A 15,672-nucleotide genomic window follows, 5' to 3' on the forward strand; every position below is an offset into this window, starting at 1 on the left:
CCCCATCTCTCTCTCTCTCTCTATATATATATATATAATTATTTAGACGTTTACTTTCAAATGGAATCAGACATGTTTCTTTGCCTCCTTTCCTTCAATCTACCCACAAGCCCACACAAATGCTCTTACCGGCAAGAACTGGTCAGTTCTGAACTCAAAATCATCTACAGGTGAACAAAGGTTAAGGAACTAAAGACTGATTTGAAGATACTTTATGATATAATTCAGTCTGATTTTCAAATCTCAGCAAGGCTACATAACTATTAAAATACGCAGGGGTGCACCAATAAGAGAATCGAGTGCAGCCGATACCGATGGCTGATTTTTAACAAGCCATATTGGCTGATACCGATCCAATTGCCAATATGTGACCCGGCAGCTTGGAGAGCAGCTTCCGGCTGGTAAGTCTGTTGTAGGGGATGGGGCAAGGGGGAAGGGAAGGAGTGGGGGGAGGCAAAAATTAAGGCCCCCACAGTGAGGAAGGGAGTGGGGCTGGGGCAGGAGCTGCACAGCCTGGGCAGAGCAGGGGATGGAGCCATGAGTGGCTCCTCTGGGGGGTGCAGATGGGGACAGCTCCTGAAACAGCACATACCCCAGAAGGGTATGGGGGAGCATGTGCCCCTGGATCTGAGCACAGGACGAGGGCAGGCTGCCGTTGCCCGCCCTAAGCACAGTCCCAGCCCAACCCCCCTCCCCACCCCCCCGGAGCCTGGCACTACCCCCAGCCCCAGCCCACAGCATCAGCCCATCTTCACATCGTGCACATATCTGGGGGCACACGCCCACCCATGCTCTCCTGGGGTGTCTGCAGCAGCAAGGGCCGCCTCTCCCTTCTGCACCCCCTAAACAAGGCATTCGTGTCTCTGTCCCACATCCTGCCCCAACTGTGCAGCACCTGCACCAGCCCCGCTCCCTCCCTCACCGCAGGGGCCTCAATCTGCCCTCCCCACCCCGATGCCCATTCCCTCACAACAGACTTACCAGCCAGACTCGGCTGCTCTCCACGCTGCCAGGCTGTGCTCCTGGCCACATCAGCCAAAAAAAGCCGATTGTCAATAAGGTCCATTTTCCTTATAATCAGTGCTGATCTGATATAGAACCGATTTACCAGTGCACCTCTAAAAATATAAATAATTAATAATATAGGTCTGTCATTTTATTTTGCAGAAACTTTAAATAAAGAATCAATAAAACAGAAAATCATAATTTTTAAAAAGGATATTTAACTTCAGAGTTGTAGCTGTCTCAATACGGACCTGAAAGACAAAAGACAAAGTGTTATGCTGTTACCCATATTAAACATTATCCTGTGTATCAGTGGACTATCCTCAGTTCTGATATTAATAATCTGCATTGATAAGAAAGCCCTCATATCCCAGATAAAGTAAGGTCATTTGACATTGGCATACACCTGTTTTCTATTCATGCTTTGTTTGGTTTCAGAAGAATAGCTTTTGCAAAAATTCTAATTTTGTAAAATATTAAAAGCATGAATTATCAGAGCCAAAGCCATTGCCACAGAGCCCTTAACCTGACTAGGTGGTAAGACAGAGTAATCAACCCAGAACCATGATGGCATCTGTTCTTCCATTTTCAAAGTCACCTGCAGAATATCCTGTTGCTTGTTTTTCTCATTAACATATCTCTGTGAAGCTTTAGAATAGCTGATAACAAAACATAAGCTGTAGTACTGGTATCATGGAGATTACACCTAATTCTACATTTCTTTTACTATAAAAAGCTACGCACCCTCTCAGATTTCTCAGTGCTTAGAGAAGATCAACTGAATCAAATCAAGGCTGATGCAGAGATAAGAATGGAAGAATATGCTTCTATAACATCCACCTCTATTGATGGCATGTGGTCCCAGAAACTTAGGAGTCAGCTGCTGCAGTTTTCAGGCCCCTTTGGACTCCTCAGTAATACTGATACACAAGTAGGCATGACAGCAAAACAATAATTGCTCACTGTAATTAGTTAGAAGATTAAGCATTATTCTACTGGACACGAACCAGTCACACTGCTACCTTTGTACTTTTTGCCAAGTTGCAGCTTCAAAAAATTCTACAGAGTAGATGTAGCAGTCGGTTTAGCAACACAGGTCTCTCCAGCACATTGCTGCAGTACTCTACTCACTCTAGAGGTTCTCTGCATAACACAATGCATGGCCTCTATCATTAGATTCAAAGCCTAACATGGTATAGGCCTAATCCATCTAATGGACGATCATAACTCGAAGGACAACTATATTCTCTATGGAACTGTGAAAATGCTAACCAGTAAGGAAAGGCTCATAAACACAAGATACAGATTTTACTGGAGGTAGACCTTGAATATCCAACTTACTTCCCAATGTAAAAAAGAACAATTACAGGTCTCTCAACATTCAGAATTAAATGCAAGATTAATTTAGCTTTCTGATAAGTGTGTTCTCTTACCTTCTCCTTCCCCCCTTCCGCCAATTATAAGTGAATGAGGTTTTTTTGCCTACAAGCTGGAAAAGGAGAGAAAACAGCTTTTTTGCTTCTTTCTTTCTCTCTCTCTCTCTCTCTCTCTCTAAAGATACTTAGGTTTTTCAGGCAGGGTAGTGACTAATGAACCACCAGGCAGGGTAGATATGTAGCTTTTGGTTAAGTACAGACAGTCAAAAAACCCAAGACTGAATTGATTCAATCTTCACAGGTTAGTGTAAACTGCATAGATTGAACTGATACGCAAGTGAACAGACACTCGTTTTTGATTCTAAAAATGCAGCCACATGTCTGTAGTGGCCAAGGCCAGAAGCTGGGGGCTGCTAAAGTATGCCTCCTTGCTCTGCTGGAGCAGGCAGCTTGAGTCTGTGAGGGGGGGTTGTGGGGGAGGTGCAAAGCATGCTGGGGGACTATGAGTTGACTTGATTCTGGTGGGGATCTGGGACAGAAGTTCAATAAACTAATTTAACCTAAACCAGTTAAGTCTGATACTACATCCATCCAGGTTTATCTTAAACTGGTTAGAGCCATTTTGAAAGCAGTTTACATGCACTGAACTTCTGCTGTTACATATTTGAACTGGTTTCTGATCATTTATATTAGTTTGTGTGTAACTTCTGTCCCTAGCCTTATAACCTAACTAAGATATATGTATCTTGTGTGCTAAACTACACTGCAGGTCTATAGTGTGTCTCACCAGTTACATAGTGAATCCCAGACTCCCAATAACATCAACAAATTTCTCTCAATTCCCACTGTAAATAACTAAAACTGGTTTAAAACTGGGGTAGCTGCAGCACGTATGCCACAAGTGGCACAGGCAGCCTGTGTGGGATTCAACAGGTCAGGGAGTGGACGGGCAGGGCGGCACAGCAGCAGATAGGGCAAGGCAAAGCAGAGCAGCAGATTTACTAAAACTTTGCAAAAATAAGTCTTAAGTTTTGGCCTTAGAATGAAGAAGTTCAGTCCAAAAGAATGAAAATATTCAGTTAAACATGATAGGGAAAAACTGAGGAGTTGGAAATTAAACTGAAGCTCATGTACAACTGTTACCACTGATGACTAAAATAATGATCACTTTCATTTACACCAGTGGGAGACATCATTTTTGGTAGGTGTGTCACAAATTAAGCCCTGTGCTCTACCCAAGCGCCATCCTGCTCCCCTTCACCTGGCCAATCTACTGCTCTGCTTTCTACACCTGCCGGATCTGCCATGTGCCATGCACAGAAGTTGCTTGTGCCACTTGCACTGGAGACTGGCCACCTCTTATTTACATAATAAAGGTAAAAGCGGTATCAATCCTTACATTTCAGGACACATTCTATGTTTCAGCATGAGCTAGAGAAACCCCCACTGCTCTCTATATTAGAAAATTTGGGATATTAAAATGAACTAAAGTTTTCCTTTAGAACCTCTGCTACTAGTAACAGCTACAGAAAAGATCCTGTTCTTCTCTACAAGAACGTATTAAAAACTTGCCTCCTTTAGACAGAAGAGCAGTTTCCAAAGCAAAATATTGTTTTTTGTAATAAGCAAGATCCTGGAAGTCAGCCAGCATGAAGAAATTGATTTTAAAGAATTAAAGTGAATGTTATTCCATAACAATTGTCACAGCTATGATGAGGATTAAAAGGCAAGCATTTAGATTTTGCGCTTAGATTTCATATAAATGCAAAAACTCTTAGCAGTAGAAAACAAAATGTATAGCAATGGAATCAACTATAATCTTCTACCATAGTTTGTCCAAAGCACAATATTTCAATGTTAGTATGAATATGGAATACATATTTTTAAAAATTTTCTTGTAACATCTTAAAATTAATGCATTTTTGTTTCAATATAATCCAGAACACCACATATAAAAGCAGCAACAATTTGTCAATAATATTGGACTTTTCCATTTTTTCTTTCTTTCAAAGATTTTAAATTCTCTTAAAAATAATCTTTCAATTAAGCCTTTCACCCTTTAAGGGATGTAATAAATAGTTTTCTGCAAAGAGGTCAATTCAGAGGTGATCAGCAGAAGCCAAGCCAGGCATAGCTCTGAAGCCTACTCCAGGATTCAGATGCACATCTAGCCATACTCTTATAGTGTCTTGCTCAAGTTCACACAGCATATCAATTAAAGCAAAAAAGAGGGCATTGGACATGGTTAAATTTGTTGCATTATGCCTTTACAGGGCTACCAAAACCTAGCTAGCATGTATACCTTCACACCAGTGTTAGTGCCAAAAAATGGTGAATCCACAACAAAAAAAATGTTGCGCTACATTTTGTTGCAACACATGCACGTGTCTGGGTCCTGTAACTGAGCCATGACCTGGGGCTGCAGCTCTGCTCCCTTAAGTGAGCTGTCACAGAACTCCCACTGCCCTAAGAAAACAGTGGCAAGGACCAGTACTACTGCCCCTGGATGAGCAGCAGGAATAGCTACTACCCCCACAGGACTCGCCAACAGCAAAGCAAGATGCTGCTCCAGAACCTGCTTACCAAGGACCTAGAGAAGCAGCTGTGAGTGACTGGACTGACGGACAGACTTCCCTGTGGGAAGGAGGAATAAAGGAGCAACACCCTAGCACTCGCACATTAGACAGCAGCCAGGGGGCTCTGAACATACATATTTCCCCAGTGCTCTATCTTTCCAATGAAGTAGGAAGGAAGAGATCATACGATTGCTTTCATCTGCATCAGAACACTGACAAGATTAATCCCCAAGCAATTCCAATTACCAAGGACTTTCAGGTTGCTGATAACAGCTCTTCACTTCAGGTTGTATGCACCTAAGTTAATAATCAACTATCATGCTAGAGGACTGAATTGTATTCTTTTTTAAACATTGTAAAATGGAATCCACCACAGCAGGGATGGTGCAACCCACCTCACAAAAGTCAATTCCAGGAATGCATGGATTTGGCTGTACCAGGGTTGTAGCGTTATTTCAGATGTGAGGGTCCAAGAACTACGCGAGAAGCAAGATATTTTTTTAGTGGTATTTTTTCCAAACCAGCTTTAGAGTTGAGAGAGATGTTAGAAAACCTTTTGGGCACAAAATGCCCTTCTTCCTGTGTGAAACAGAATTAAGTGCAGCCTCAGCTAAATGCCAGATTAACAATGGCTTGTGCATTTAAGTAAATCCATATGTAAAGCTAAAAAATACCTTCAGAAAACAGGTCTGTGAACAAAAATAGTACCTTTACTGGACCCTAAACGCCATGGACTAAATACAGATGACGGTTTCCCAACTCGTTATAATCTAACTGGTGTCTCTTCTAACCTCTCAGTATTCCACAAGTACAAATACTCCAGATGTTCTGATTTATATTGTTGTCTTACATAATTACTGTTAGGGGTGCACTGATAGAGATTTTTTCCGCCAATACCGATGGCTGATTTTTAACAAGCTACATCGGCCAATACTGATCCAATTGCCAATATGCAGCTGGGCAGCTTGGAGAGCTGCATCCGGCTGGTAAGTCTGTTGTGGGGGAAGGGACAAGGGGGGAGGGAAGGGGAGTTGGGAGACAGGGACATATTGAGGCCTTCATGGTGAGAGAGGGAGTGGGGCTGGGGTTGGGGCAGGTGCTGCACAGCCCAGGATGGAGCCATGAGCGGCTCATCCAGGGGGCGCAGGTGGGAGCAGCTCCCGCCACTGCACGCACCCTGGGAGGGCATGGGGGGCGGTGTGCCCCCAGATCTGTGCAAAGGGTGAGGGTGGGCTGGGGCAGCATCGAGCTCTTCCTGGCAGGGGCCTGGGCCAAGCTGCGCTCCAAGCTGAGAGCCGCCACCCTCTCTCCGCAACCCCCAGATAAGCCCTGGCTGGGCAGTGCCTACCCTTGCCCCAGCCCCACTCCCTCCCTCACGGCAGGGGCCTCAATCTGCCTCCCCTTCCAATGCCCCTTCCCTCACAACAGACTTACCAGCCAGACCTGGATGCTCTCCATGCTGCCAAGCTGTGCTCCTGGCTGCCTGTGCACTGCACTGCAGCCATGCGCATGCACAGGGCATTTATTGGTGACATTATCGACCACATCAGCCAAAAAAGGCTGAATGCAAATACTGTCAATTTCCCTTATACTGGATTGAGATTGAGATTCCCTCAGATTGAGGCCCCTGCAGTGAGGGAGGGAGTGGGGCTGGGGCAAGGGTAGGCACTGCCCAGCCAGGGCTTGTCTGGGGGTTGCGGAGAGAGGGTGGCAGCTCTCAGCTTGGAGTACAGCTTGGCCCAGGCCCCTGCCGGGAAGAGCTCGATGCTGCCCTGGCCCCAGCCCACCCTCACCCTTTGCACAGATCTGGGGGCACACCGCCCCTCATGTCCTCCCAGGATGCATGCAATCCAATATGGGACCGATGTATTGGTGCACCTCTAATTACTGTATCGTTTATGCATTTTGAGCACAGACAAATTCTATTCATCAGCATCTCTCTGTCCTTGCAAACACTGCAATTCATGTTTTACTCCACCACAGCCACTGCCAAACTTGCAAAAGGTCTCCTAAAGGCTACTGCTGCTTAGCCAAAAGCTGCTGTCAATTTAGCAGCTATAGCTGCTATGCTGAAGATTCATGCTCCCATGTTGCTGATGGGGAGAGATGGGAAAGAAATGGCAGCTATTACAAGAGTCCCCATGGAGGGAATCGGCTTCCCTGCTTAATTTTGGAGGAACAGATTTTGGAGGAAAGGAGTACGTGTGTTATGTGAGTACTAATGGTAAGTTATCTATTCAACTAAGCCTCTCTTGCTTTGACACTACTTCTGATAACTTCTCTTTCCTCTTTGTATTTCTGCAAGTGAATTGAAAACAAGTGAAAATGTGAAAATCATAATCTCAAAATTGTAAATACACTACAACGTAGCTCTAGTTTGCAACCCTTCTACACTCCTTAAGCATCTGTTTCTTTTACATAAGGAGTTAAACTCAAGCCATTTTTATCCCATCATTAGCTTAGGCCATACTTGCTTTTTCCCCCACATCTGAAGGGCCCTTTGTGCCCCAAAACTTGACTAACATCTCTCTCAACTAGGTTAATAAAAGATATAACTAAAAAAAACCATTGCTTCTTGAATTTAGCTGACATTTATTCTCTAACCAATGCTGTAGTTCTCATTTTGAGCGGAGTTTTTGGTATTATGTATTTGGATCAAGTCATGATGGCCACAGATACAAGAGAAAACTTTCTGCTCTGCATTATCTTGAATTGTGTCTACAACTACAAAATGCATAGAAGTCTTTCCTCTAGTAGAAAGGCTGTGCCTGAGAATACCGAATTGCTTTCACAAATTCAATTGAACAGCATACTTCATAAAATGGCAAAAGGATAAGCATGCTTATATTTTATTTCAGTGAATATGTAACAGAAGAATGGTAGCAATGTGAGCAATAAACAAAAATTAAATACAGATAATGTAAAAACAAAATACTCACACCAACTCACAGAACACACTATAGGTGCCAAAACCACTCAGACCTGTTGAGTGCTCATGGTTAGTACATAGGGTGCTTGTAAGCTGGTCAAAAACCAAACCTAAACTAGCTGTAAAGATGCTAGCTTGGGTCCCAGAAGTAGCATCTAGTAAGCAAGCTCAGTACAGGAAAACTTACCCTACTAAAGCAAACTACTGTGTGTGGAGCTCCACATCAATGCAGCTAAACTACTTCTAGTACTCAAGCTAGCTTACGGATCTCTATACCATAGTGCAGTCTACAGCAGGAGTGTCAAACATACAGTCCATGAGCCAGACAGATCACAAAGACAGGTCATGCAGCCTGTAGCCAAGCATCCAGGAGACAGCTGGATGCTAAAGCCACAGCATCACCACAAGAAGGCAGCCAAAGGCCTGGCTTGTTTTCACAACAGCAACCAAATGCCCGGGATCCTGGGCTTCTTTCCACCTGGTCTTGGACCAGAAACTGGGGCGGCATTCCACAGGCCTGCTTCACACCATTAATTTGGCCCACAATCATGAAGCTGGGCAGTGAAGGCACTCCCCCACCTTCTACCAACAGGAAGCTCCCAGCCCCTGCTCTGCAATTGGGGAGCGGGGAATGAGAGATCTTTGTCTTCCAGCCTGAGCTCTGAGGTTGCAAGTCCTGGGATGGGAGATCCTTCTATCCCAGTGCCAGCTCCACAATCACAGGGCTGGTGCTGAGAGATCCTTCTCTCCCAGCCCGAGTCCAATGGCCATGGGGCCCAGGCTGGGAGATCCTTTTCTCCCAGCACCAGCTCCACGATCATGTGGCCAGCTCTGGGAGATCCCCATGCCCTGGCAGTAGGCAGCTCCCCAGAGTAGGGAGCAAATCTCCCGCCCCCTTCTGCCCAGCTAACCAGGAACATATTTGCTTCCATTCAAGGGTGTACATGTGCGCTACTGCATAGTTACTAAATCTTGAGTAAATTTCGATTTACATTTTCAGGTAGCAAATCTACTCACAATTAGAGCCAATTACAGCACAGTAAGCATCTGCACATATAGATGTGGATACTTACTGCGCAGTAATTAGTTGTACTGCACAGTAAAGCATCTTGTGTAGATGTGCCCTCTAAATACAAAACCCCATGACTAAAAGATATTTATTTATCAACCACTATGGCTCTCTTATTTCTATAAGTTCATAAAAGTGAGTTGCTTACACAATTACAATATTACTGGTAGGGAGCTGGGCAAAGATGTAACTTACTGAAACACATTTTTTCTAATGTAAATTATTGATTGTCAGCATTTTAAAGAAAAGGCGCTACTTTAAATGAACTTTGGATAATTCCAGTCTGTGGATGCACAGAAGATACAAGATGAATACAAATTGCCAGGAACTCCCTATGGTAAATACCAACACAACTTCAATTCATTTGCAGAAATGTGAGTGAAAGTCATAATCCCAGAATTATAAATACACTATAAAGTAGCTGTCTAGTTGCCTTCCACAGTAATACCATTTCACACGGTATATTTGCAACAAATATATTTATGTAACAGAAGCTTATAACAGCAGGTAGAAATAATGCTGGACAACTTCATCCCGGTATGACAATCTCTCAGTGTGTTTGTGGATCCCCACAGGTTTGCTGATGAATGAATGCAAGAACATATAACACTCAAGATGCATCTACACTAACTGACTACTTATTGAATAGACATAATTATAGAGGAGTCCAAGATTCAGGAACCAGTTTTGTGTGTAAACATATTATGAGTAAACAACACAAATATGGATCTGAAAACTTTCCCCACAATAACTATAGAAGTCCAACATATCTAGATGGAGCCCATACCTTACCATTGAGCAGATTTTTTTTTTTGAGAATAAAGAAATTACCATGACAACATTTTTGCTTTGAAGCATATATGCTGTTAAAACTTCTCATTTAAATTTATTTTTTTAAATAAGTATAATTCAGTACATTGCTACAATTATATTTGCATACACCTACCACTAAGTCCTGATCTTGAAGCAAGTTACGAATTGCCTCATACAACATAGGCCTCAAATCAGACTTGAATTTTACAGAAATCCATTGTCCGATAAGCCAAATGACACGTCGCCGTATTGGCTTATACCTGTAGAAACAAAAAGCATCATTTTAGTCATTCAGCTTGTTCCTGTTTCTTTACTTTTCATATGCAGATAAAGTGTTTTAGAAGAATGGCAGATGACACTGTTCATCACACCAATTGTTAATTTTCATAGGACTTGTATAAACTACATTTTTAGTGTTCTTTAGTCAAACTTCTTTATATCAGATCCATATGATACCAATGAATGAACAGAAAGTTTCTCCCTTCCTGGGATGTATATGTATTTAATTCCTTATGACATTTTTTGGTTTCTTCACTATGTTCCTAACCCAAGCTCCACTGGAGATGAAATCTAGTCAGGATATGGCAAATCAAATTAAAACTATCTATGCTATTGAAAACTAAAGCTATTCTTTTATTATCACCACTTCTATTAAGTTTAGCTATAACCATGTCTCTCCACCTGTATAACCCTGCTACTCCTCCTTTCCCCTTTTGAAAAAAAGGGTTCAGACCTTGTCTAGAGCCCAGAAGGATAAATCAGAGAGTCCACTTGATCTGGCTCTAAGTCATTCATTACAACAGCAGATTGATGTTCATGTAGAAGCACCATAACCTGAAGCACCTGAAGCTTTGATTAAAGGATTCTAAAGTTTTGCGCCTTAAAAAGTCCTTGTATGAGCTCAAAATTCTTCCATAGGAATCTGGCTGCTTGCTGTAGCATCTGGACATGAATTCCCCTGTCAGCAGTCTCAATTCTCCCTGAGGGATCAGGCAAGAATTGAGACATAATTATTTTAAAGAAGTTTTTGGCCTGCTCATCAGGTGAGAAAAACATTTTTATGCATCTTTAAAAGTCAGAAGAGCTCTCCTGTAATCAAGTCATACTTAGAGATTCTGAGGGCTGCTCTACCAGTACACTGAAGCTCTCGTAGTCATTTGATGCTACGAAGTATGTGCTGAAAGACCCTACTTCCCACTCATTGCCTGTTTTTCAGTTTTATGATCACAGTCAGGATTGAGGCAGGGAATGCTAAATGGCTAGGATTGCTATCATGGCAGAGGCTAGAAAGTACATACTGTTTGAAAACATTAACCATGCTTCATAGATGAAGCAAACCATTTACACCAAGGATGCTCAACACGTGGCCCACAGATGCTATCCAACCTGTAGGGCTCCGCACATTCCAAAAAACTGGTAGCAGGGGAGCCCCACCAAAACTTTCAGACCGGTGAGGAGTGTTGCAAAATTAATTAAGTGATCCTGAACGCTAGATTGGGCATGTGGGGCCAATCAGGGTGGCACAGGGGCAATCCAGCCCACAGGCCAGGCCCATGCCATTCAGCCAGCCTATAGGACAAAAGAGCTGAGCACTACAGATTTATGCAATGCACTGTTTAATGTACATTAAGGACTAAAAGTACAGTTCCAGGGAATGCTACCAAGTAGATCAAAGCTGTCTCACCTTTACCACAAAGGTTCAAAGGACAAACTGACATTAAGGGAAAAATATCTGTTCAACACAGAAATCCAAGTAAATAAACAGATAATTCAATATTAATGTATTAATTAATGATAATGTTATAATTAGCTATGGTAAGGAAACAAAGCAAAAATTATAATGCATGTACACAAAGAAAATAAGTAGATAAATCCAATTAAGAAATCAACAGTTCTGTTTAAGCTTTACATAACAAGTTGAGATAGAAGCAGGAACCCTGCCACCCCCTGTGTTCCCTGCCAGCTGCCTCCCTGCTGCTGATTTCATGACCATAGGGTAGGGGATCATTTTAGGGTGACCCATCAAGAATTAGGCAATTAGATTTTATACTTGGAAAAAGATAACAAATTATATATATTTGTTATAATTTTCTGTATATAGAATCTAATGGGGGGGTCCATCTTAAATTTGAAGTTGCCTCAGGTTCAGCTAAATACAGTAATTGCTAAGCCATAAAATATACAAAATGAGCTGCTAGGCAAGGGTTTTTTTGCCCCTTTGGGTTTTTTTGTTTGTTTTTTTTCTTGGTAGCTGTTTAAGAGACTATTTTGTGGGCAAAATTCTTGAAATCTGTACTGTCTGCCCACACACTGCTTACCAGCTACAGACTGAATTTAAAAGATAAAAAAGGAAGTTTAAAAATTCTTAAACACTGTTATTCTGCTAAGAAAAAAATGGGAAAAGAAAACAAAGCCAAGAAGTTTGATAGAGAAGGAGGATAGCTATGTACCACCACAGTTTAATTCAGCTTTGGAAAGGTGCCGTTAAAAAAAAGTTTAGCAAGTCACTTTCTTGACTTAAGTAATTAAAAGCTGATAAACAAGCTGGTTGGCTCCTTTGCTTGCTTGTTTGGGGATGATAAATCAGGAAGGTTGGGGAGAGGAGGGGAAGAGCTTACAGGCCATTTCCTGATCCCTTTCTTCAAAAACTGTTCAACAAACAAAATAAGGAGCTTCTAAACTGGTCAAATGACTTCATGAAGACCATAGTATTATTTAAAGCAATATGTTACTCTATTGAAAACTTTAATGAAGTATTTATAAAATTGATCATATCTCTGCACAAATACAAAATGCTTCTTGACCAGTTACATCTCTTTCATATGCACAATTGTCAGTCTAATTTTGGATACAGAGAACCTCACTGGAGATGTGTCAAAATGTGTTCTATAATCCTCCCTTATACTATTTACAAAGATTTACACATACTGCAGAGAACAATAAACAACATTCATTTATGATCAACTGTTTCCTTTTGTTAATTAAAAAATAAATAATAAAACAGAGTCCAAAAACTCTGTACATTTTTTTCTTTACAGTTTGTTGTTTTTAAGATGGAAGGGACTAAAATATTATGAGATAAAGAATGTAAAGGTTTGAGGAAAGGGGGCAGTTTTTAATCGATTAGATACTAAAACATAATTTTAAACGTGTCTGGAAAACTTCCCAAAATTACATACTGAAAATTTACAGCAGATGCCCGACACTTCAAAAACAGACAAAACGCAGCGTTAGCTATGCTACTGCAATAAGCCATCATAACAAATGATGCCATCAGCCTGTTAATCTTTCCTAAGAAAGAACAAATATTGCCCTAAAAATACATATCTAACAAAATTAGACATAAAACAAAGAGCTGTAGGTTTGCAAGTGGAAAGGGACAGATGAATCAACCTTTCAAATGCTTTGAATAGATTTTATTGTAAAGAAGGACCCTATAAAAGTCTCTTTACCTACCTTTATTATAATTCTTGCATCTTATTCATTAGATGGTCATCAACTATAAAAATGCAATTTGCCCACTGGGTGCACTTAATTAATATACAACTTTCCTTAACTGAGAAACAACACTACTTAGTGCAGTCATACCCAATGTTTTGGATCAATGAATAGCTATCAGTACCCAGTTTCCAATGAAACACTACGTACTCTTATCAAATTTTAATTTAAAATGTATAGGGCCTGGCATGATCCACAGACTATTTACCATGGTCCATTGGATCCCTGATAAGACGCTGCAAAAAACAAAACAAAACCCAAATAAAACCAGCTTTCTTCCATCGACATATTTGTAAGGTGGGCACGAGTCTAGCAAAGCTAAGAGTCGAACAATACAGAGCTGACAAAAAGCAGCAGAAACAAGCTATACTTAATCTGTTATATTCCGTAGTTTCACATTCAATTTTTATATAACATCAATGAGGGAACAACAAATAAATGCATTACTCCGTCCAGTTATTTTGAAAAAAATTTCAACACACAAAATGATACTGTTTTGTCATGCTGGTGGATTTTTATTTAAGATATTTCTATTCTAACGGCCTGTAAAAGAGGGAGATTTATATCTGTTTCTTTTTCAACATTAAATGATTTTCATCAGCAAAGAATAATTTCCTATTCAACATTCCCAATTCATTTGTCACAATAGCAGAATTTATACAACTACACCATCTGCAGGTATAACTTGGTTAGTAAACATACTTACAAAATGTTTTTATCAATTCAATTCAATAAACACACCCTAGTTGCTTTTACAGTTTTATTTCTATTACTAATGTATAAGACTTGCATGAAAATGAAATGTTTTCCTTCTGAACCTACTGATTTGCTAAGCAGAATTCAGAAAGCTCTTACAGTACACAATATTGTCTTCATTCAGATCTGTACTATTTCCAGCTCTACCACAGACTCCCCTTGAGCAAGTCATGATTCACGCATCTGTAAAATGGGAGTCATACATTCTCTCGCTTTCAGTTACTGATTCTGCCATCTGCATCACGGTGACTGATGCTGGCATGAAGATAAAAAACAAGAACAAACAAAATGAGAGGGGAGACCCTAAACCTCCTAAACAACACAAAGATCAAATTGAGATGGGGGATAAGGGGAAATCAAATGCACAAAATGTGTAAAGCCATCTATATAGAACATGTATACATTTTAATTAATTTGAGAAAAAAGTCTCCTTCTTTTTTGTGAAACCTCTTGTGACAGAGGTCTCAAAAAAGGACAAGGAAATGGGTCGGCATTGGGTATTGAGCAAAACTGCATTGTGTAACCAGTATAAATAATTTTCAATACTCATTTTCCAACAGTTATGGTAGGTCTGTTACAAAATAGGTGTTTTCTACATGGGGTAAGAATATTGGAGAAAGAAGCTAGATCCAAGGGATGCCAGTATACAGCTCAACATCGTCAAAAGGGATGCCTGCTAAATGACAGCAGCTGCAAATGATGAAAACAATACAACATTTAGTTTTCTCTTTTGCATCCTCTGGTTTTTATAACATAGGAGCTTTGATATTAAAAGATTGGGGAAAATATGTCTTATTTAGAAAAAGTTTAAGTTTTACCAAACTTAGTCTTGCTGGTCTATAAATTCCTAATGAGCAAATCATGTCCAGAAATCTTTTAACATTTGGAGAGAATTGTTTGTCTTCTCATTGGAAAGTATTTTGCCCTCAAACGGTAAATCCCACTGTTACCTGCACTTCTTTTCAAATGCCGTTTCTCTGGTGCCACAAAGCGCATCTTGTAACTCCAAAAGTCAAAGACTGCAGGGTTCCAATTAGCTTCATCCAAAGTAGTTTGTAACACTTCATGAACAACTTGCCTTCATTTATGACCATCATGAATTGTTCCCTATTTTCCTGAGGCAGTGTGTCAGCAAGCTAAATTAATTTATTGTAATTTATAAAATTGTATTTTGCTGGAAATGGCTGGTAATTTGAAATATGAAACTGTACTCTCACAAATTGAGTTAATTATTTCTTCCGAAAGGTGCAATTATTTAGCTTCTAACAATAAGTGTTGTCTTTGACTGTTGTTGTCTGAGATCACAAATATTCCACTATCCCAACTTGATTTATAATACTTCTCATACTTCTCTCAGCTTTCTTTCAAGGTGGAGCAATAGCAGTGGAAATTTGCCGCACTGTTTTTGATGAGTCTAAAAGCACTATCCTAAAAGGAAGCCGCAATTTTATTGCACACACACCTTTGAAGAATGTACCATAACTTGTAAGGAGGTTCTTGTATCTTCTCCAGTGGAATAGGCACAGCCTCTATTAATCCCTGCAAGGTTTTAAAACCACCTTCAATGGTGTTTTGAATATCACTAGGTGCGACTAACAAAGGAAGACTTCCACAAGGCAACTTGCACCATAGATTTGATGTTGTATTTTC

General features: G+C 40.7%; 1 protein-coding gene across 10 annotated transcripts in view; it reads right to left on the minus strand.

The window, feature by feature from the left end:
• Positions 1–15,672, minus strand: part of IPO11 (importin 11) — a 317,498-nt gene that overhangs the window by 192,987 nt on the left and 108,839 nt on the right. For all 10 annotated transcript variants that reach the window (XM_025204020.1, XM_025204018.1, XM_025204021.1 and 7 more), the window contains 3 exons: positions 9,902–10,028; positions 1,223–1,256; positions 130–170 (listed from right to left, as the gene is read on the minus strand). In XM_025204020.1, the coding sequence (XP_025059805.1) occupies positions 130–170; positions 1,223–1,256; positions 9,902–10,028 (202 nt within the window). The remainder of the gene's footprint in view (positions 1–129; positions 171–1,222; positions 1,257–9,901; positions 10,029–15,672) is intronic.

This window comes from Alligator sinensis, unplaced genomic scaffold (genome assembly GCF_000455745.1).
Source record: "Alligator sinensis unplaced genomic scaffold, ASM45574v1 scaffold862_1, whole genome shotgun sequence".
Taxonomy (NCBI): Eukaryota; Metazoa; Chordata; order Crocodylia; family Alligatoridae; genus Alligator; species Alligator sinensis.